Raw genomic sequence first — 21,174 nt, 5'->3', positions numbered from 1 at the left:
TCTAGTGGTAAAGTGGAGAAACTTAGAATAATATGTGGGATATGAAGCCAGAACCTGAACATGATACTGTCAGATGATCTTTCTGGACTGATAATGCCTGGATTCATTGGCCTCCCCACTGCGTTTCCACAGGCGTGGAGATGTGAGGGAGGAGGAGGGTGTTTATACACTGGATCCTGCTCTCAGGAATTAATCTTGATGTAGATGCTGGGACTTTCCCAACCAGGCCTCAGTGAAATTGCTTGCTGCTCCCCCTCTGGACATGCTGCTCCTTCTAATCAGACCTACCTGGCATAAACCTCTGCTTGACTGAAAGCCAGCAGCACTTATGCTGACATAGTTATAAGGGAGAGGCTTAACCCTGGACCCTGCTCAGAGGCTGCAGATACACCCTTTTGTTCCATACCTTCCTGTTGCCCAGGCCTCTGAGCCAAGCAGGCCTTTTCTCTTAGGGATGTGGAGCACGTCAGCAGCCGTGGAAACCTGGGGTGCAACTATGGTGTGGTTTCTCTCCTCAGAGTTAAGAGGTGAGGGATTCCCACGCATGCAGAGGGATGCTTCCTCTCCAAGAGCCAAAGTGGCGCTGATCAGGTTATCTGCATGCAAAGCAGGAGCTCCTCGTTTTGTTCATAATTCAGTGGGACCCGGAGATGGGAGCAGCTGCATCTTGCAGTTGCCTCTTTCAGGATGCTTTGACTTCTCGTTTTAGCCTTGAACCAACCAGTCAAAACCTGCCCACATTCTGGTTTTGGCATTGAAGCTGTGGGCTGCCCTGTTTCAAGACCTCCTGAAAGCTTATATGATCAACATGCAAATCCCCTTGGCATTAAGAAAATACAGCAGCCCTTTTTGGAGATGCGGTAAAGGCTGGGCTGTGACTAGCAGGAGCTGCATGTCACTTCAGTACGACACATGCCCTTTTTTTCTTCCCTCCTCCTATGAGTCACCTCTCTGAGGCACTCATCCAACACCATCCATGGAGAGAAAAAGGAGTAAGACACTTCAGTTCTGCATTGGTTTATTATTGCAAAAGTCTCTTCTTCAATGTAAAGTAGTGAAGTATTCACTTGCTGCTGTTCTGGTGGAATAGTCACCCTTCTGAAATCGTGCTCTGCATCACAGTGTGTGGCTGAAAAGTTTTTCTGTCCATCTGCTTTAAAAAAGGGGGGAAAAATAAGGAAAGAAGCTGGGGAAATGCTTGTGCAGTATGATTTTGGTCATCCTGTTCATGTGACTATTAGAGGGGAGAGGAAAGCTGTGGCAGGAGAGGGGAAGAGGAAGGTGAGTCTCATGGGGAAGATGGAATGAAAGGCAGTCCAGCCCTTGAAAAATGCGACTGATTTTTGTTGGGAGGGCTGACTGGCACAGAGTCATAACACAGCTGGATCCTCCTGGTTCACCTGAGAAATTCCTTGTATGAGGAGAAGGGAAGAGATTACAAGGAGAGCTTTTCCACATACAGCTGTACTGCGAAAAGCATAGTGTGTAGCAAGTTACCTGCATTTTTGCATAGCAGTTCTTAAACATTAAGAATTTAGATCAGAGGTGGATCAGACCTTGTTTGAAAAATACTTAATTTCCTCTTTCAACTTCGGGAATATTCTTTGCAAATTCTTCTGTCTCTGGTCTCATTTTAAGTAGACTTCCACCACCTTCTCTGAGAGGTTAATCAAGGCTAGCTAGCACTAGGTGCAATAGAGCCCTCCCTAATATTAAGCTCAATTTTTTATCTCCTTCCTTTCATCCTGTGTATTGTAGTTGCATTTTAGTGTTCCACCACCAGTACTGTCCAAGTGTATGTGTACTTGCATGCATGCTGGGGAGACTTAACAACCACCATACAAAGTTCAGGTTTCAGGGCTCTGTACCTTCCTGAGTTTGGCTGCAGTTCTTGAGTTGCTCTGTAGGATGGCTCAGAGCCACGATTCATTTATTTATATTAGGAAAAAGAAAAGCCAGGTTTCATCTGCTGTGGCTCTGGCTCTCTTCTGAGCTGCAGCAGTGGTCACTTGGGAGCTGCTGGTAGTTACTGTAACTTGCATCTGTGGCTGAATATCAGCATTTCTGTGCATGTCCTTATTTTGCCCTTTTTTTTTACACCACATTCTCACTTCCAGTGTTGAGTGTTTATCTTTTTTCTTTTTTTTTTAACTGATGAATGTCATGTCGTTTTCCTTTATCATTGTAAGATGCTGAAAGCCAGGCTGACTTACAAGCCTGGCTTTTGTATTCAAAGTATGCCAGTGTTGTCAGGCCAAAATATGTTGTTATAGTCACAATGGGAAAATAACTTCTAAGCACAGCTTTGTTCCTGTTCTCCTTGTATCTTGGCAGGCTAAGCAGTGAGGTCGAGCATTTTCAGTGTTAGATGTAAGATCTAATCAAGGCAAACTCTTCTAAAGGAGGATAAGGCAACATAAATACTTCCCCGCTTTCTCCCCTTAATTATAGCTAGGAAACTTTTTAAGTAGAAGAAGCCTTGGTGAAGGGAGTGTTTAGCTTTAAAAGAAAGGTTGTAGATGTGGATGTGACTTGGCATCTGCTGTAGTTCAGCCCAAATTGGTTGATAAATGGTTTCTTGAGGCAGAATGACATCCATGTTGCAAAGTAAAATAGAGATGAAGATTGTGTCTATCCTTTGTACTGCTCAGCTTTATCTTCCCGCTTATCTTGGGCTCTAGTAATCTCTTTCCTCTCCACCCTTGCCTTGATGTAGTGAAACTCGCTTACCTGCCAAAGGAACAAACCTGCTGGCTGTGCTGTGGACAGGTTGTGACTCTTCTTGAGAACTCTGGAACCTGCTGCTTTGGTTTCAGATTCTTCTTTTTTCCTTAATGATCGCATGCAGAGAGCTATCACAGTGGCTGTGATATGTGACCTACAGACTAAAAGTCAAAGGTGCAGTCAGGGTGTCTTCCTGTTTATAGCTCAATAGCTCAGGCTGCTTCCTTTCAAATATGCAGAACTAAAACATGAAGGGATTACCACATTCCTTGCTGTGGGTATGGATTCCGCTCTGGCTTTTAGGGCATGGCAAAAGCGTGTGCATTGCAGGGAGAACTGCAAGCTGAGGGCAGCCAGTGAGTGACACCAGGCATAGCAAAGCCTCATCACTGTGGTGCTGCATACACATTAGCAAGCCCTGCCTTATTAGCATACATTATATTCAAACACGGCTGTCCTGCGTCTGGGACTTGCAGGAGCCCGTGTGTTTGCATGCATTAGGTCATGCCAGGCAGAGGTGCCAGGTTGGACTGGCACTAACCTGGAGGTCTCAGCAGTTTCTCCCATTGATATGCTATGGATGTGTCATTGTACCCATCAGAATAGAGTTCAACAGGTGGACATCAGTAGGAAGAAAGAACTTAGCCCTAAGGAAGCTGTTTTTCATAGTAGCTACTAAACAGGAGTTCTTCATACTCATTACTGTGGGAAAAGAGACTTTAAAAGAAAATAGGAACAAAAAGTCTCACACTTAATACATAGCAGGTTTTTTTGTTGTTTGTTTTCTGGGTGAATGTGATTTAGCTTGACTGCTTTTGCTCTCTAGCTATGTTAAAAGTAACTGGCCAAGTAATACTAGCTGTGCATCACCCAAGCAGCCAGAAGGTTAAGCATGCAGGCCATGTGTGTGCATCTGGGGTGGAGGGACAGAAAGGCACATGCAAAACATTGCTGTCTAACTTTAAAGAGCTCATCGAAACTGGAAAGCAGTCCTTACCAGAAAGAAAAACAAAAAAGACCAGCAAACCACCTTCCAGGTTTTGCTTTGCCTGTGCTGTTGCACACTATGGTTTTTTGTTCCCAGATGTTTGTGTTTTATCTTCAACCATTGTAGGCAGAACAAGTAACTGGCTTCTTCTCCCTTATTCTTGTGTGAATACGGACAACTGCTCCTCACACTGTTGACTTATGACCTATAGGAAACTCAAGCTAGCACAAGCAGTTAGATCAGTGCCATGGGTGTGAGGAGGGAGAGACTAAAGTAAACGAGGTAGTACAGTACCTGTAGATGCCTTCCCTGCAGATTTTGTGAGATCAGGGAGCACTGGATTCATGCTGATAAATCAGTTAGCATTAGTGCCTGCGGTGGTAGGGCTACCAGAGGGCCAAGGCAGGAGAGTCCATTGCACTCCAGAGGCTGTGTCAGCACTCCAGCTTCTCCCTGGGTCCTGTCAAACTGGGAAACCCTCAGAGCTTCAGCCTTCTTTCTGCTCCTAGTTGGACCATGGGGAGGGAAAAGAGGTCACAGAAATGAAGCAGCGTTTCCTTGATGCTGTGCCCAACCTGCTGGGCACATATGTGCGCAGATGCTCTCTCCTAATGAACCTCCCACAGGGTGACTGGCAGATGCCACCAGTGTCCATCCACCATTTGCGTGACCAGTGAGGGTTCCTGGCAGGTATGTGGACCTGGTCCTCCAAGCAGCCCCAGCCTTGCTGAGTGTTGACAGCCACTGTAACGTTGCATTGGTTCTGGTACATGTGGTGCTTTTGGCTTGAGGCTGTTCCCAAGAATACCCTCAGAATCCTGGTTGTAGTTTGAGACAGTAATTTAGCTGCCTTCTGTTTGTTTTCTTTTTTTTTTTCTTAAAGGTTCAGCAATTGTGAAAGAAAACATTAAAAATAGCATTGTGTGAAGAGACAGTCCTTCCAGCAGTTCTAGTCCTATTTTGCCTGTGGGTCAGTTTGGTCCAGCATGTTATCTTGAAGCATCATGCCGTTGGCATCCAAAACTAAAACAGATTTTATGTCATAACATCCAAGCAGTTATGAGGACATAGGAGGCTTGTCTAGGTTACAACATTCTCTCATGTTTGAACATGATAGCGTGCAGTCGAGTTAAATGGCACGGTCCTGAGCCGAGCTGTGGGTGTGACTTCTGAAGGATGTGCCCAAATGCCTATGACCTTGTCTCCCTCCTGCTGCTTTGCAGTCAGTCATATGGACAAAGGGCAACTTTCTCCTGCACTCCCATTTCTAGTTATTAGAAGCAAAAATCTGCATTGCCTGTAAGAGCATAAGTTAGATTTTTTCAAAAGCACTATAAATTTGAAGCGAGGCTAAAGGCCCTACATAAAAAAAAACCATAACAATTGAGCTTTGAGAATTCAGAAAAAGCACAGGTGCAATACCCTTCATCTAACTGAAGGGAACTAGGCAACAGTGTCTTCCTCACGTTGCAAATACAGAACACCAAGAAGCAGGCGGGTCAGGTATACAGATATTCATGAGATTGCTTCCTGAGCTATTTTGACCCTCTCCCCTTCCCAGTGTCTTTGTGGCAAGAAATAGTTGTTTTCCTGGGGAAGCAGGTTTGTGAACATACTTTGGCAATAATGGAGTTTTGCAGGCCATACCTGCTGCAGCTTAACAGTGTGACCAGATATATCTTGACTTCAGAGTTGCAGTTGAAATTCAGTATTGGGGTACACCAGTGTGTTAAGGAAGAGAAGGAAATAAATGCATTTAAGAAGTGTTGCTCTGTTGGCATATACAGATGGGGTATAAAAGTTATAAAAGGAGACCAGCTGAAGATGGGAGGCTTTTTTTGCATTGGGTGAAATGGATGCTAAGCCGTAGGCTTTTACTTACTGGACCTCCACCAGACTGGGAGGCAGGGCATGTAAATTACTGTGCAGTATTAACAAGAAGCAGGGCCTCTGGGATGATGTGAGACAGGCAGGGTGCTCCTGGGGCTAGGTGCCAGCAGGGCAAGTGCCATGCTGTGGGCTGGGACATGGGGGAGAGCTGTAGGGCTCCCTGCTGTGGTCCCAAACAGTCCCACATGCTGCAAAGGACCGATGCTGGATTGTACCCCAGCTGTTTTGCAGAAGTTTAGTCCAGTTTATGGGATCTCTGCTGTAGAAATGGTGTTGGCATTAAAATTTACACAGGCTTTCTGCCCCAATTTGCTGCTGACAGCGTCTTCTTCCCCCTCCTGCCCAGGCACATGAAGATTCATGAGAAGGATCCGAACAGCACAGTGACCACAACTCCCCCATCACCACTGAAGCGCAGGCGATTGTCTTCAAAACGGAAGTTTCGTCACGATGAGATGGACAGAGAGGAGAGGATACCTGCAAAAAAGGTTCTTTATGGGGCATGAAGCAAAAAGATGGTTACCTCCTAAACTCTGTCAGCTGTTGAGATCAGGCAGTCAGCATGGGGATACTCAGATATGGGCATTTTACAGCCCTGTATATATATTTTAAGATGCCATGCTTGTCCTGTATAGGCAACACTGTTGTCTGAGATTGAAAAGTAATTTCTCGTTTCAGACACTGAAAGAATTGATTTATTTTTTTTAATTCTTTATTGTTTAAATTTGGGGTTGCTTATGATTTGTATTAGATAATTGATGTTGGATGACAAAAGGATGAACTATTCTTTTGCTACTGCAGTTTTCCTCTAGGTTGTTGTTTTTTTTTCTCTTGTTTAATTTGTTATAATCTTGCTGGATAATGATTTGAACTTGTAAAAAACTAGTGTTTATTCCAAAAGCAGCAACAGCTTAAGTCTGTTTCTGTCTTGAACTGGAGAAGAAAATCTGTAGTACATTTCCCTTTCACAGTAGCACAATCCTGCGTTACTGGAGTTGCAAGAGAAACCAGAAAAATATTTGAAGGCTAGACATTTCCATTAGGGTTTTGTTTATGAAACATTTTAGTGCATTTCAGTAATTTGTACAAAATGTATGGTGGCTGCCAAACTTAACTCGACCCTTTCCATTTACTATCTCTTAACTGGCTAACTAGTAGCAGTTCCATTTAGCACAGCATCCCTTGTTTTGTGCATGCTTTTCTCACTGTAATCAGAAGAGGGCTACAGAAAACTCATTGCTTTTCCCTGGACCACTTGAGTTAGCAGTTGGCAGTATCTGAGCGGCATAAATAATTCAGGCTGACAGCTCGCTTAGCTTTCTAGAGGGTGAGGGTTGCTGGTTCAGTGGTATATAAACATACAGGTTTATAAGTTGTTCAGATCGTAGTTTCTCATTAGAACTGATGTATTAATGAGTTAGCTGCACACTTTATCTCCTACTGAGCCTCCTTTTCTCTCGTGCACGTTCTCACACACACACAGAGGCTCTGTTGCTTACTCTCTCTCTGTTACCAACATGAGTCATTTCTGGTCGCCTGCAGCAAAGTTATGGTTGAAGCCTGCTACTTTGTTTTTAAGAGAAAGACTTCAAATGGATTGCATCTTTGGTTTGTTGCTTAAAATTTGGTCTAGTGAGGCTTTTTCTCCTCTCTCTGAAGGTTGTCGAGGATGGTCACTCCTGTGAAGGGGATAAGAAGGCTGAGGAGGAAGTTTATCATTGTCCAGTGTGTTTCAAAGACTTTTTTTGCAAGTATGGGCTGGAGTCCCACATGGAGACACATCCAGATAATTCTCTGAGGTAAGAAATAGTCCCGAGCGTGTTTCTGGTCACCTGGTGGCCTGAGACAGCCTGCTGGGGAGGGGCAGGAACCATTTACCCCGCTGCTCCCTTCCTGACTTTGTACAGGTTTTTAAATGCTTCTGCTCATCTTGTGTCACCAGGGTGCTATAGCGCTTGGTTTTGTTATTTTTTTGCAAGTATGGGAAATCTTGCCAGTTAATATCTGGGAATGTTTTTAGGAGAAATTAAGGCATCCCTTCCTCCCCTCCAAGCCGATTGCTGATGTTACATAAAATTGCAGAATGCCAACGTGGCAGAATTTCAACAAGTTAAACTAAAAATGCTTAAAACATGAAGCAAAACTTGATAAAAGTATTCAGGTACCAACTTCTAAGATTACTCTGTCGGGGGAGAAGGCGGCAGCTGGATATAAAGGTTTTGTTGTCTGTTGTGGGAGATGAGTTTCTGGTTCCAGACTTTCAATAAAATGTGTTATGCTTTTCTGCCTGTTGAGGTTAGGGAATGGTGTGGATTTTGGCTTAAATCAGCTTCTTTTAACAAGGAAAAATTAGTTATTAATTGCTTGGGAAGGTGCTTGGCTGTTGTGTTTTTGTTCAGGTAATTGCCTCTGGGACTCCTGATACTTTTTTATTTCCAGTTTTTTATCGTGGAAAAATGTAGAGCCAGATACATGAAGATATAAAAGATATTCCAAGTCTGGTTTACGCATGTAGGAAAGCTGCTGTTTCAGAAGAGGATATTGTCCATTTGCAGAAGCTTGTCAGTGTTTTAAGCTTATTTTGGGGCACTGGACTCTGATTTTTTCAGAAGGGTGCACAATTCACCATCTTGAAGGTGAACACCCTCTCCTGAATGCAGTTTCTTAACAGAATGGCGTGGAGCAGAGCCATCCCATTCTGTTAAATGGGGTTACTTCTATTACATTTTCCTTCTTTAAGAAAACCTTGGAAAATACGTGTAAAAACATTTTTTAAAGTCATTGTAAATGCTGTAATTATTGGGAACAGGAGTTGGAAACCTCTTTCTTAAGCTTGGTCCAGCAAATAGTAGTGCATTAAATGGAATTTGCTGTTTCTGAAGTAAATTTTCATTGTAGAGCGAAGCTGAAACAATTGTTCTCTGGGAAGAGTTCTACAATCCCCACAAAAGGGAGTCAGAGATAATTTTGCTATACACTGTACACTTTGTAGAAAGCAACTGTTATATTAGACTTACCCTAGCATTAGCCTCATTTTGAAGCTTCTATGAAGATATGACCTCTTTGCAAAGTTCTGTGCCATGGAGCTGAAAGGACAGGTGGATTCTCTTGCTCCGAGTGATGGATAAAAGTTAACAGAATGAATACCCTTCTAGCATGGCAGCTTTGCAGTCTGCTGTGGCAAGGCAGAAAGACACAATGGCTATGCAAACATGCTGTTCCTCTTCATGCAACTTCTTCTCTATGATTAGGAGACTTGCTTTTGGATAATATTCTCCTAAAATGGATTTTGCTAGCCTTGACTGGGCTGAGCAACAGAGACTAAAATGTGCCCCTAAATCAAAGCCATGATTGTCAAGCTGTGTGGGCATCAGTTAAGGGTGATGCTGGTCTTCATGGACTTGCCTAGATGATGGTGGGGTTTTTTGTCAAATACTTGCTTTAGTAATTTAGAATGTGTTAGTGGAGATAGGACAGAACAAGAAAGCTGTGGTTCTCCCTGGTCAGCTAACATATTCAAACACAGCTTGCCCTGCCTCTATGGTTTAAAACACATCTTTTGTCCTAGTCTAGACAAGTCAAACGTCACTGTGTGCTTGGCCCAACCAGAAAATCCTCTGGTAAGCAGAGCAGTCTGGGCCACTGTTAAGGTGACTGATCCCAAAGGAAATGGGTTAAAACGCTTTGCAGGCAGAGGCTGTAATCTCTGGTTCCCAGGGTTCTGCAAGACAGTAGGAATCAAGAAGATATGCTGAGCATGGCATGCCATTCTGTCCTGAGGTCATGTTAATGAAATAATTCCTCTTGCTGATGCTTAAGGTTGTTTTGTTTGAGTGAAAGAAATGAAGAAAAGGGAAGATTTTGCTGGAGTATCAGAGCAGAAGGTACGTGTGTATGGGTGTGCTCATGGCGAGGGAGCAAACTGCAAAGTGTTAGAAGGCGTTCATCAAGTCCTGGTGTTTCCTTATTGTAGAAGACGAGGAGGAAGAACTCTCCTCAAAGTTCAAACAAACAAGCCTAGCAGCTGTGTTATGAGCAAAGGACAGGGTGCAGAACACCCTTAGTCTATTTTTATTGCCAGTGTTGTAAAAGTAGGGTCATCTTACCAGGACTTCTGTGCTTGGTTTGGAGCTACAGCTTTAAGTAGCCCAGCACAGACTGTTTTGTCATGTGATCATGTAAGTGATGCTCAATCTCCCTAACCGTGCCTTTCTTTGTAAACCACAGGGCAAACTTCTGACTCCTTTTTGCTCCCCCAGTAGTTAGTATAGAAACGATTAGGGACATCATCTGTGGAGTGGTGCACCAGCATGCATTGCCTTGGTGGGGGTACCAGCCTTCCTCCCTTTAGGGATGCATCCGCAGCAGCAGCAGCAATGTGCTGGGGTGGGCAGAAGCTTCTGCCTAGCTTCCCTGTGGTCCTTTAATCCTTCCATTGTAGTGCTGTTGTGTAAATACAGCCTCTTGCCCTCAGAGCTGCCCAAGTCTGTCTGTCCCAGCCCCCTCTGCTAAGCAGCAGAAAAGGTAAGGCTGTCTGGCAGTTGATGATCAGTATGTGAGCAGCTAATTTACAGGGTGGGTCATTACCCTTCCAGATACTGTCAAATGAGCAACTTTAAATCACAGGGTTAGCTGTTTAAAGCCAGATGAAAAGACACCCTGAATTGTCTTCCCCAGTACTGCTTTTTAATGTAAAGCCCCGAGCAGGGAGCTCCTCATTGTTTACTTGCAGCAGAATAAACAATACTTAATCCACTGATTGTGTGAGAGGGGCTCCCCCTTGGGAGAGTATCTCTTGATTATGTAAAATCCTAAATCGTGCATCTTTTGTCTCCTAATTACCGTAAGAACTTCCCTGCTCTTGGGAGCAATAATAGGGCCCTTTGTGCTGCTGACAGTAGGCTGTGGCAATGCATCTCCTTCATGGCATTACCCCCCCTGGTCAGTCTCTGTCCCTTTGAAGCCCTGGGGCCTGCACCCTAATTAGTGACATGAGCTGGTTCCTGCAGGGTTGCCTGCAGTGAGAGGTGGCTCAGGGGTGCTTTCTGACCCCCTTTGCCCTCTCTACCTGGATTATTTAAAGAAGATGCCTGTTTCCCTGCAGCTGGGGCCTCAGAACACCATCTATTTTGGTGAGTTTGTATCTGAGTGCTGATATAATTAGCAGAGCACTGAAACGTTCTGCAGCCAATAGGGAAAATGAGAAAGCTTGAGGAGCAGGGGAACTTCTCTGGAAACTTTTGTGGTGGAGGGTTGCTGTCAAACATGGTAATGTGCTTGTAAAGGTCAGCTGACAGACAGCTCTGAGCAACATCAGCAGTGCAAAGGAGACGGGAGGATTTTCTGGGGAGAAAAGTTTTGAGGCACTATGTGAGGTTTCTCCTCCTTCCTTTGGCAAATACAGTGGAACAGGCTTAAAGTAAAATGTGTGGCTTTTAATAAAGTACATGCACTACAGAACTCCTCTGTTGGGTTTCACTGTAACCAGAACATACCCTTTATATTTTGCTCTCCTCCTCCAGGAGCCTTCTTACAGCACGCTGTACCTGCACCTAAGAGTGGTTTAATTTTTCCTTCCTTGCAGCAGCAGTGAGATGTTTGTGCTGCCTTTTGTGCCCATGTATTTTCCTGAGGAGAGAAGGTGGGAAATGGTGACATTGTGGCAGTTACCTGCTTTCTTGGAGACATGTTTCAACGTTTGATCTTGGCAAGGATGGTTGTGCAATGTGGTAAAAGCCTGGAAATTAATGAGTGTTATGGGGGCTTTCTAATGACATTTGGTTCAGCGTGGCATTGACTTCAGTTACGGGATTTGGTTTTGCTAACTTCTTACAAGAAGAAGTAGACACTGCAGAGTGTGAAAGACGCTGTCTGCCTCAGTCACTGAGCTGACCTAGTGACCAGAACCAGTAGATGCCTGTTGCCATGAATGGATTCAGGGCAGATTAAGTTTTTTGACCTTTTACAGAGCATGTCCAAACAGTGATATAATATATTAAGCTTTGTAACTTGCCAAAATCCCAGGCATATTTTCACAAGGACAGCAAAAGCAGCTCTCTTGCCGCAGGGTAACGTGCTTCTGTAGAACTTCCAAACAAAGAAAACCAAAAGCCATTCACAGCCTACCTTGTTCTTCAAAACAGCTGACCCAAGTTTTGCTGAAACTTGTAAAGTCAAATTGGCTAGAGATTGAATGCTGCTATGGAAAGCTGTTGTTTTGAACAGTTAGATCAGTAACAGGCATAGCAACAGAATAGCTCAGTTCCTGGAATGGAAAGTGTCAGGATGCCCTGACCATTGGTGACTGTTTTCATTTGCCTCCGGTTTTGCCAGGGTAACTAATGTGAGCTTTTGTTTCTGAAAACACTCCCAAGTGGAAAATGTTGTCATTGTGTCTTGGTGTTACCTGGCTTCACACCTGAGAGTGGACAACTTAAGTGTGTTAGAAATGGTGTCTTGGACTCTGTGAGAAAAGTGTTTCACAAGATAGGAAGTGCAGCTTGTGATTCAGTCAGGCTGGTCACCAGGTTTTCCCCTTTGCTAGCACATCCCCATTCTTCAGTGCATGGTGACCGCTGGTGGGATGCTGCAGGGCACCCCAGGCCTATGTCCCTGGGTAATGATCTTAAAGCATTATATCAAATGCACATGAGCCGCCTTTTTAAAGTCAAGACAAAAGGAAGTGGGTTTGAGTCAAAATTATTCCAGCTACTTAGAACATTACATATTTATTGTCCACTTAACTGTTTTTCAGCACAGTTCTGCACATAGGCTTTGGGGAGATAAAGTAACCAAGAAAATAAATTAATGGAAATTCAAAGTGTGCGGAGATGATTTCAATCATTAGCACCAGTAGAAAAGACTAGTACAAAACTAAGTTGTGTATGGAGCAGCAATGTGACAGTAAAAGTACATGGTACAGGATGTAAAAGAAAAAAAACACCAGAAAAAGACCCTTGAGTTTCATTCCTGTTTCTGCCAATGCCTACTTAAGCAGCTTTAGGAATACACTTCCTATCTTTTCTCTCCTTATATAGCAGGGAATAATCCTGCTGACTTAATTCTTGTGAAGCATGTTGCTTTCTACGCATGGTCAGCCTTCTGTGGGAAGAGGGTGTTAGTGACACCCTCTTATTGCAAACTTAGAGGAGTGAATGTGGCTGAAAACTAAATGTTGTTTGCAATTTATATTACTTGTGAGGCAAAACTATGGGTTCATGGTGGGGAGAGGAAGTTCTTTTCCTAGTAGCTGACACTTCTGCTACTAGAAGCAACTTACATGAATGACAAGTAGTATTCATGCACCATCTCTGTCACAGCTGTTGGTGAGCACGTGGATAAGCCTCATTCCTTGTTAGCACTTCAAAATATGTAATACTGTACTCTTTTAATGCAGCTGGATAATTCAGAGGTGGTTGTATCTTACATGATTGTTGAGTACCAAGAGAGGAATGAAGAGCACTCCAGCACAGAGGTTCATGGACCAGCTCTGGTAAATGCTAGGACCAAAAATAGGCTGCGATACAATGCAACTCTTAGTGTTGATAAGGCAGAGGAGAGGCTATGCAAGCAGGCTGGTGAATGCATCCTTTTACTGAGGAAACAGAAGTAAAATCAGTGGGTTGGGCATCTGCATGCTGGCTTGCAGAAGCAGACCATAACTATATTTTAAGCGCTTTCTGTAGTTTCTGTTCAGAAACAAAAATGGGAAATATCTGAAGAGCAGCGTGAGTCCAACGCTGGCCTAGAAGTGGACAGCTCACATCAGGAAGCTCGTTGTGTGAGGAGACTGGGAATCCAGAGCAGCCGGGTAAAAATAGCGGGTAGTGAATGGACACAGGGAGTAATGCTCTCATGTGAAACTGTGGTGTATCACATGGTGTTGAATATCTTAGCTCGGTTGCAAGAATAGAAAGTGGGTAAAATGCAAAGCTGGCTGTAGAGGAAAGCATCTCGTAAAAGGGAATCCAGGAGGGAAGGAGGGTTGTGCCAAAATAGGTTGTTAGCATGCCTGCCTGATCCTGGTGACCAGGGTTTGTTTGTACGCAGGCTCTCTCAAAGTGCTGGCTGCTGCTTACTGTGTTAGCAGTCATGTCTGCGTGCTGAGCATAGCTTACCTGCAAATGTTGATAAGGGCAAGGGTGTGCAGTCCAGATTGGGCTGCACCTATTTGTGAGCCCTGTTGTCATCGGTGGATGGTTATAGGATAGACAAGCACCTCTAGATATGTTTCTACTTGTGAAAATCGGTACCGCTTTTAACATGGTCAGTACATAGGGTTTGGCTTTTTTTTCTCACTCCATTGTGCATTTTAAAACTGCACAAGTACTTGGCTTCCATATATGAAAGATGTGTTGAAAGGCAGGAGGGGCTTTCCTTTTCTTACCCCAAAAGAATACCAGAAGGTCCACTTGAGTTTGTATGCACAAATAATGAGTTTTATTCTGGATGCTGTGCAGCTTCCAATTTTGGTACCTGTAGAGGTCAGGTCAGGATTTTTTTCTTCCCAGGTATGCTTCCTGTAATTATTAAACCCTTCATTGTTACTTAAGTTGATCTTCAGCTCTTGCTTCAGGATTCTGTCCAGCCAATTTCTTGACATGTAAGTCATTGGCTAAATAAAAAAGTCATTATGAGCAAATGAAATACTTGTTTGTGCAAGTGGCTTCAAACCATCCCCCATTTTCCCTTTATTTGTTCTTAGTAGCATGAGAATTCTATTGAAGTAAATGCTAGAGTGAGCTAGCATTCCACTGGGGCAGAGGTATTTAAATATGGCACTGCTGAAGTATTGCTGGTACATAATTCATACAGCTTTGGGAAGAAGTGAAATCTTTTCCTGATTTTACTTTGCTTACACACAAAGAAAAAGATGGCACAGGATGGCTCATGCCTTTTTATTAAATCTTACAGCAGTTAACTTCACTTGAGTTACTCTGTGGGAGTCAAAGTGTAACTGGTATGCTGGTATGGGCACTGGCTCTGCTGTATGCTGACCAGTTTCTGAAGCACGATATCACCCTGGTTTATATCAGATCTGTCCTGGCTCCTACACAATACTTTTCTTGCCTGGACCACAGCGCAGCTGTAGGAATGCACATAGCATTGTGCATCCCTCTATTAATAGAAGGGCTGGTGCAGTGGTTTCAGCCTTTGCTGTACTCAAAGGTGACTTCTTTGAGGGAGAGGATTACAGGGAGTGATAGAACATGTTGGTAACAAAGTCTGACAGCACTGGGGAAGTGGGAGGGAGGAAAAGTTAAAAGTCAAGTCCCACCTTTTCTGAGGAGGTGAAACAGCATGCACTGAGCTTCTGGTGAGCTGTGTCCATCCCCCTACACACTGGAAAGTGAAGGGGAGACTCTCCAGCCTGCCAGGAAGTTGGTTCCTGGTGCTGCTGTGCCGCTTGTGGTTTCAGCACAGACCCATAACGTTGGGCAAGACGGAGATGGGAGAGTAGCAGGTCCTTTGGAGTGAGACACGCTGTGATGCTGCAGGGGAAGGAAGCAGGACCGGTCATTGCAGGACAGCAGGAGGACCCACAGGGATCCCTGGGAGGAGGCAGGAGCGGTGTTCACAGCACTGCTGCTTTTCCATCACTCATCCGAAGCAAGTGGGAGAGATTAGTGCAGCTGTTGGATGTTATTTCCCAGGGCTCTGGGTGGGGAGGCCAGGAACGGTTTTTCATCCAAAAGGAGATAAGTATCTGGACCTGGGTGGGGTTACACAGGAGCAGAAACCAATTTGCTGTCTCTCATCTCCCTCTCTTCACCTTGCCCCCCAAAAAGTGAGAGAGAAGTAAAGGAATCATTTTGTGAGGGGGAATGTGTCTGTAACCAGCTAGTTTTTCTTTCATAGGTGGTGAAAGCCCTTAATGTTTAAAACTGGCCTTTCCCCATCTCCCCCTCCTTGTCGGCCTCCTCTGCAGCACGTGTTAGTGGTGTGGAGGCAGGGAGCCTGCTCCCATCCCTGGTACGGACATGAGTCAACAGCAGGGAATTGCCCATCTTTCTCTTTTGCCCAGTTGTATTATTTTTAGATCAGCACAGGATTTTCTTTTCTCCTAAGGAGAGCTGCATTAATTCTGCCAATAATGTGAGACAGAAAGAATAACAACAAAAGTAGAAATTTTTACACATAGCTGACTTCTATACTTTAGCTGACTTAATATAACGTAACTGTGTATTAATGACTTCTGTCTCAAGATGTGTTTCATTCTTGTTTTGTTTTCCTTTTGTTTGTGGCAGTTGAAAAAGAGCACAGACAGGAAAGGAACAAAATTGTATCAAGCTTTTTATTTTAGATAAGAAATAGAAAATTAACATTGTTCTTATTTGTTGACATCCACAACTTGGGCAACATAGTGTTAGTGAGCTGCATGGGTGAAGACTTTAAGTTTTGGTCTACTCTTGTCTGTTTTCAGCAGTATAAGTAGAAGAATGCTAAATGTCACTTTTCCACTGCAGTCCAGGGTAATGCATAGCAAAGTGTTTGTTGAATTTCTTGGAACAGAATGATGAATATAAATATTTGGCATTTGCATCTTGACTACTGAAATACAAAATTTAGAAGGATTGAATGTTTGACTGTTATGTTAACCTTAATTAAAATGAAGGCTGATTAATTTTGCTTTAAATTTGGCTCTGCATTTCTTTCCTAAAATGTCTTTCCTTTTCTTAAAGAAAAAAAGCTATTTCCAGTGCTGACAAATTGGAATTAGCTCAGTGAAGAGTGTAATGCAAGGCAGCAGGCATTGCTTATGTAAACCTTCCTTGCAACAGGCAAGGTGCTGCTTGTTGTAAGTGTAGCAAATCCTGGCTTGCTTCTTAAGAAGCTGCACAAAGCATTGATTATTTCTTAACACCTGTTAAAATGCTTTTATATCTTATGTAGCATTACAGATTTCAAGAATACTTACTTTAGTAGAAAGCTTTTTGATAGTGTGGTTTTACACAGAGACCTTGTCTGCATTAAAGAAACCCAAACTTTAAGAGGTGCACTGGTGTAGTAATAGTTAAGCAGACTCCCCTGGTATGATAAGTGGCCTGAGCCCCAAGATCAGCCTGGTCATTGCACTGTCATCCTGCAGTTACATCTTCGCTCTGTTTTTGCATTGTTTTTAGCATTTCTGTTTTCCCACCTGCTTGCTTTGTACGCTTCTGCTAGCAAGTCAGAACTCTAGTATTAAGTTTGCATTGAACAGATAGAAGTTGACTCCAAAACGTAAAGGCAGTTGAGAATGAAGCTCACTTTAAAGTGTCCTTATCTGCCAGAAGCAACTGAATCTCTGTGCTTGGAACTGAACAGCTTTCTGATCTTTGTTCTGTAGTCATATTTATAGAAAAATGGAAAACTGGGGCCAAGGCTTGCAATCACGTGCATCAGAGCAGCTTTTATTAGCTACATCTGGAAACTTACCTTGCAAGTAGAGTGCTTTTATCTCCACTCAGGTGTTGAGCCATTGCTCTGCCTGTTCTGCTAACAATGTCAGAACCTGTTCCCATCTCTGTTCTCTGCATCCATACCATCCCTGTTTGACTTGGCACTACACATAAGCAGACGTGTGAATTTGTAAGGAGAGGGGGAGGTTTTTGGTGTTTTGTTTTTTAAAGTTCATCATGAGCAAAGTATTGCCATGTTTCAGATACTTTATTTGATATGCTGGACTTTTCAAACTTCCCACTATTATTTAACTCTGCATTTTTTTAAGCAGTTGAAGCAATATGAAAAACTGGTCCTATCACCTAGGATTCCTCTCTCTTATCCTTCTTAGACTGTAGGTTTAGAATTAAAAATACTGAAGGCATTGACACTACCAAAGATGTAAAATAGTACTGATGGCAAAACAGAGAAATTAATGGTTAGGCTTCCTTAAAAAAGAAAGAAACGCTTCCAGTTAGTGCATTGTTAGGCATGGCAGCTTACTCCATTTTAAATTAACACAAGCCTTAGTGCAGCATGGTGCTTGCCTTAACTAGTTAGGTTTTGAAGTTTAGTACCTGTAATTTTTTCTTGAAGGTGGTACACATCCATAACTGCATCCATAAAGCTCAAGCCGTGTCATTTGAGAGAAACTTGGACTGCCTTCCTACTTAAGATGAGGGGGAGAGAACGTGAGAAAACCACACATAGACATGGACACAAAAAAAGATGATGTGCATACACTTGTGCAGATGTTTCATGTATTTTAAATAGCTTGCACCCGCAGCAAAGACTGACAAGCCCAAGTGAGGTCTGCAGAGCCTGAGAGGCCTCCTGAGCCAGCGACATGATGGCACCCATCAGTATCAGGAAGAGCTTTACAATGACCTCCCTTGTTCTTGGCGAGTGACGTGGGTGCAAGGTGCCAGCACGGTTGCTGTAGCCTGACAGGCTGCCTGCTTGCCTGGGAAGCCTGCCCCAGGGAAGCTGCTCCACATGTTTCTCAGGCTGTTTTTATTCCAGCTCTCCAAGCTGTGGCTGCCTATACAGGTGTGCTTGAACCGTAGAGGAAGGGAAGGCATCCACAGGTCCCTCCGGTGCTCCAGCTCTGTGTGATCCTGTGAACTGTGATGCCAGGGGCAGGTGCTGAGCCAGGGTGCAGTGCATTTTTATGCCTCAGAGTGCCTACATCTTGAGATGACAGGATTTTTCCTTTTTTCTGCCAGGAGCTTTTTGACAGAATGGAAAAAGAGTTTAATCCTTTTCCTGACTTCTCCTTTTTCTTGCTGCTGCTTCACTCACAGCAAGGAAACGAAAAGAGAAGGCTAAAGCAGAAAGAGAAAAATAGAGGGGTTTTTAATTGTATGCATTATAAAAGACAGAAAGTACTAGTACAAGATACTGCTTTTGTTTTGGGGGAGGGGATGCGGTTCCCTTTGAATAGAAAACAGCAATTTTAAATTGCAAATTTTTTACTGTCCTGAGGCATAGTAGTTGATACAGGTGTACTGCAAAGGACTTTCACACGGGTCTTTGCTCTGAAAGATTAACTCTCAAGTGCAGCTTTTGATGGGAACCCTAAATAAACCAGTACTTAAAAGTCTGTGAGGTGAAGGAGTGTAAGATGGATGAAGTGCGCCTTCCTGCTGGTGTGGATGACAGTTGGCTGCTTGGCCAGGAGCACTGGCTCCTGCAGCGTAAACTGTGGCAGGCACTGGCTCTCCCAGTAGCCCTGTGGTCCCATCAGTGGTAGCTGTGCCTGCCCTGTCACAGACAAGGGGATACAGCTTCTGCATTGGGTTGCTGGCACAGGGAAGGCCAGGCACATCAGGGACCTTGGATCTGCATCAAGATGCCCCAAGGTGAGGGTCTGTGTCCCTCTGCAGAACAGCTGGCCCCACAGGCCACCAGTGATACTCCTTTGGTGCAGGAGCATGCCAGAAGCATGGCTTCATCACCTTTAAAAAAAGATTTATTTCATTAGTCTGCAAGTTCTTCAGGTGACTGCTGTAACCCTTTAATGCCTTATTTCTCCAGTGGTTTTGGTGATTGTGTGCTTTTGTTTTCACTGAAGATTAAAGCCTTGCATCATGGAATAGGTGCTGCCAAGCGAGCTGGAGGAGGGCCGTAGATCTTGACATTTGCTTCGTAAATGACATTGTTTTGGCATTTAATGGAATGCAGGGACTATGCTGGCAATAATTATAAAGGTAGGATGCAAGTGAATTGACAGGGAGAAAAGACGGGAGATATTAAACCTGCATTGCATAATATTTATGTCCCAGCCTTCTGGGTACTGTGATAATGAAGGCCATGTTACATATACTTCACACTTGCTTCTTTCACCACTCCGAGACTATGCGTCCAATTGCTTTGTTGGTGACTTGGTTATCTGTTTCATTTTCAGGGAATAAAAAAGGTCTGTGGAAGTTTATGTAGTGATAAAAAGAACAACAATGGGAGTTTATTAGGGACAGGACAGGGAAGGGGTGGTTTCAGGATTTTGTCAGGAGTCATTTCTAATTGCAGGATGTTTTTTTAATGAGTAGGCACATGTCCTTTTCCTTGGTATGGAGGGCGAAGACAGTATGGGTAGAATTAAGGCAGGGGGGACATGAAAAACTCCTAGTGAATATAATATTCTTGCTGACAAAATCCGACTGCTTCACATTCACTCGTGTTTGTTTCTCTGAAACTCATGCTTTGGTTGTGAGCTGGAGCTGTAACCACAAGGAACTGTGTTGAGTGAAACTGTGTCACTTGTTGAGTGCAGAGACGATGTGACCTGTCATGCTGCTGAGCTCCAATCCCAGATATTCAAAAGGCAGTAGGCTTGTTTGTTGACGTGTTGGCCAAATATTGCTGCTTAGTGTTTATTGCCTGCAGCATAACTGCATTTTTGGTATCTTTGATTTTTTAATGCAAATTTACTTTATGTGAGAAACTTCTGTTTAACTGAATTTGGGATTTGAGAAGTTAGGAAAAACAAGAAATCATAGCAATAACATGTCAGTAGGAAAAAACGATGCATCTGCCTTTTTCTTTGGGGCACAGTGACTGTTAAGGGCTGTATGAGTGCAGACATGTTGAATATATTTCAGGTCTTTCTCCTCTGCCTCTCTTCCCCGTCAAGGAGCACTAGTTTTCCTTTTAAAACAGTGTATTTCTCATAACAGCTTTGAGAAAAATCAGTGAAAACTAACGGAAAAGACAGTGTAGAGGAAATTCATACATGTGTGTTTCAGCGGTGTGCAGTAGTATGTTTTAAGCAGTAGTTAAAAAGAAGGTGCTATTTATTCATTTGCAGCAGCTTGCTACTTAGGTCTGATTTAGGCTCCCTTTGTCAGAGGTTTTTAAAAAATGTCTTTTATTTTAGTAGCACTTTTCAGTAAAAATGAAATGGTGTAAAGCCATTGAAATATTTTATGTTGGACTATGGGAAGGTTGTCAGAAGGCAGTGGTCTCAGCTGCCACTTTGCAGTCTGCCCACATGGGATGCTCGGATCTCATGTGCTATATCCGTTAAACTTCTAGGGAGCGTAATGGCCAGAAACTGGTAGAGAGTGACTGTAATTCAAATGGCCTTTCTGTGGTCATAAGTTTTTGACGTGCTGTAGCTTTGTTTTGCATTTAGCAGGTTCTTGGTATCATGGGGTAAGAGGAAGGAGGCTGTCCTAATGCAAGAATGCTAGTTGTTAAGCTTGCAGCAGTCAGTAAGTCATTTCTGTTTTATTCCTTTCCTTTCCAGGTGTGACATCTGTTGTATTACGTTTCGTACTCATCGGGGCTTACTGCGCCATAATGCAGTTATCCACAAGCAGCTTCCCAGAGATCCCATGGGAAAGCCTTTCATTCAGAACAACCCTTCGATTCCAGCAGGCTTCCATGACTTGGGATTCACAGACTTCTCCTGTAGGAAGTTCCCCCGCATTTCTCAGGTACTTTCTGCTCTTCATAGCTTAAGGTAACAGCTGATAATAGCATGTATCTTCTGAATTCATTGAAAGATGTGTCCTTGATGAGGCAGAGATGGGGTGTAGAATATTTTGTGGAAAGCACATTACCACTATCCATGTAGGCTTCAAACGCTTTCTGCTTTTCTTCTTTCCTTTTTCATCTAAAGAATATTGGGATTGGGTTGTGTTTTTTTT

The 21,174-nt window shown here is 43.5% G+C and overlaps 2 protein-coding genes across 13 annotated transcripts in view; one reads left to right on the top strand and one right to left on the bottom strand.

Moving 5' to 3' along the window:
- The window catches only part of SSR1 (signal sequence receptor subunit 1), a 109,054-nt gene that overhangs the window by 39,329 nt on the left and 48,551 nt on the right, over positions 1 to 21,174 (bottom strand). The window lies entirely within an intron of this gene.
- Positions 1 to 21,174, top strand: part of RREB1 (ras responsive element binding protein 1) — a 123,934-nt gene that overhangs the window by 78,211 nt on the left and 24,549 nt on the right. For all 12 annotated transcript variants that reach the window (XM_057399286.1, XM_057399285.1, XM_057399290.1 and 9 more), the window contains 3 exons: positions 5,949 to 6,090; positions 7,262 to 7,401; positions 20,772 to 20,961. In XM_057399286.1, coding sequence (XP_057255269.1) covers positions 5,949 to 6,090; positions 7,262 to 7,401; positions 20,772 to 20,961 — 472 coding nt within the window. The remainder of the gene's footprint in view (positions 1 to 5,948; positions 6,091 to 7,261; positions 7,402 to 20,771; positions 20,962 to 21,174) is intronic.

This window comes from Pezoporus wallicus, unplaced genomic scaffold (genome assembly GCF_028554395.1).
Source record: "Pezoporus wallicus isolate ANWC-B61680 ecotype Strahan unplaced genomic scaffold, APGP_CSIRO_Pwel_v1 contig_818, whole genome shotgun sequence".
Taxonomy (NCBI): domain Eukaryota; kingdom Metazoa; phylum Chordata; class Aves; order Psittaciformes; family Psittacidae; genus Pezoporus; species Pezoporus wallicus.
Note: the sequence above shows the minus strand (reverse complement) of the source record. Positions and strands in the feature narration are given on the sequence as shown.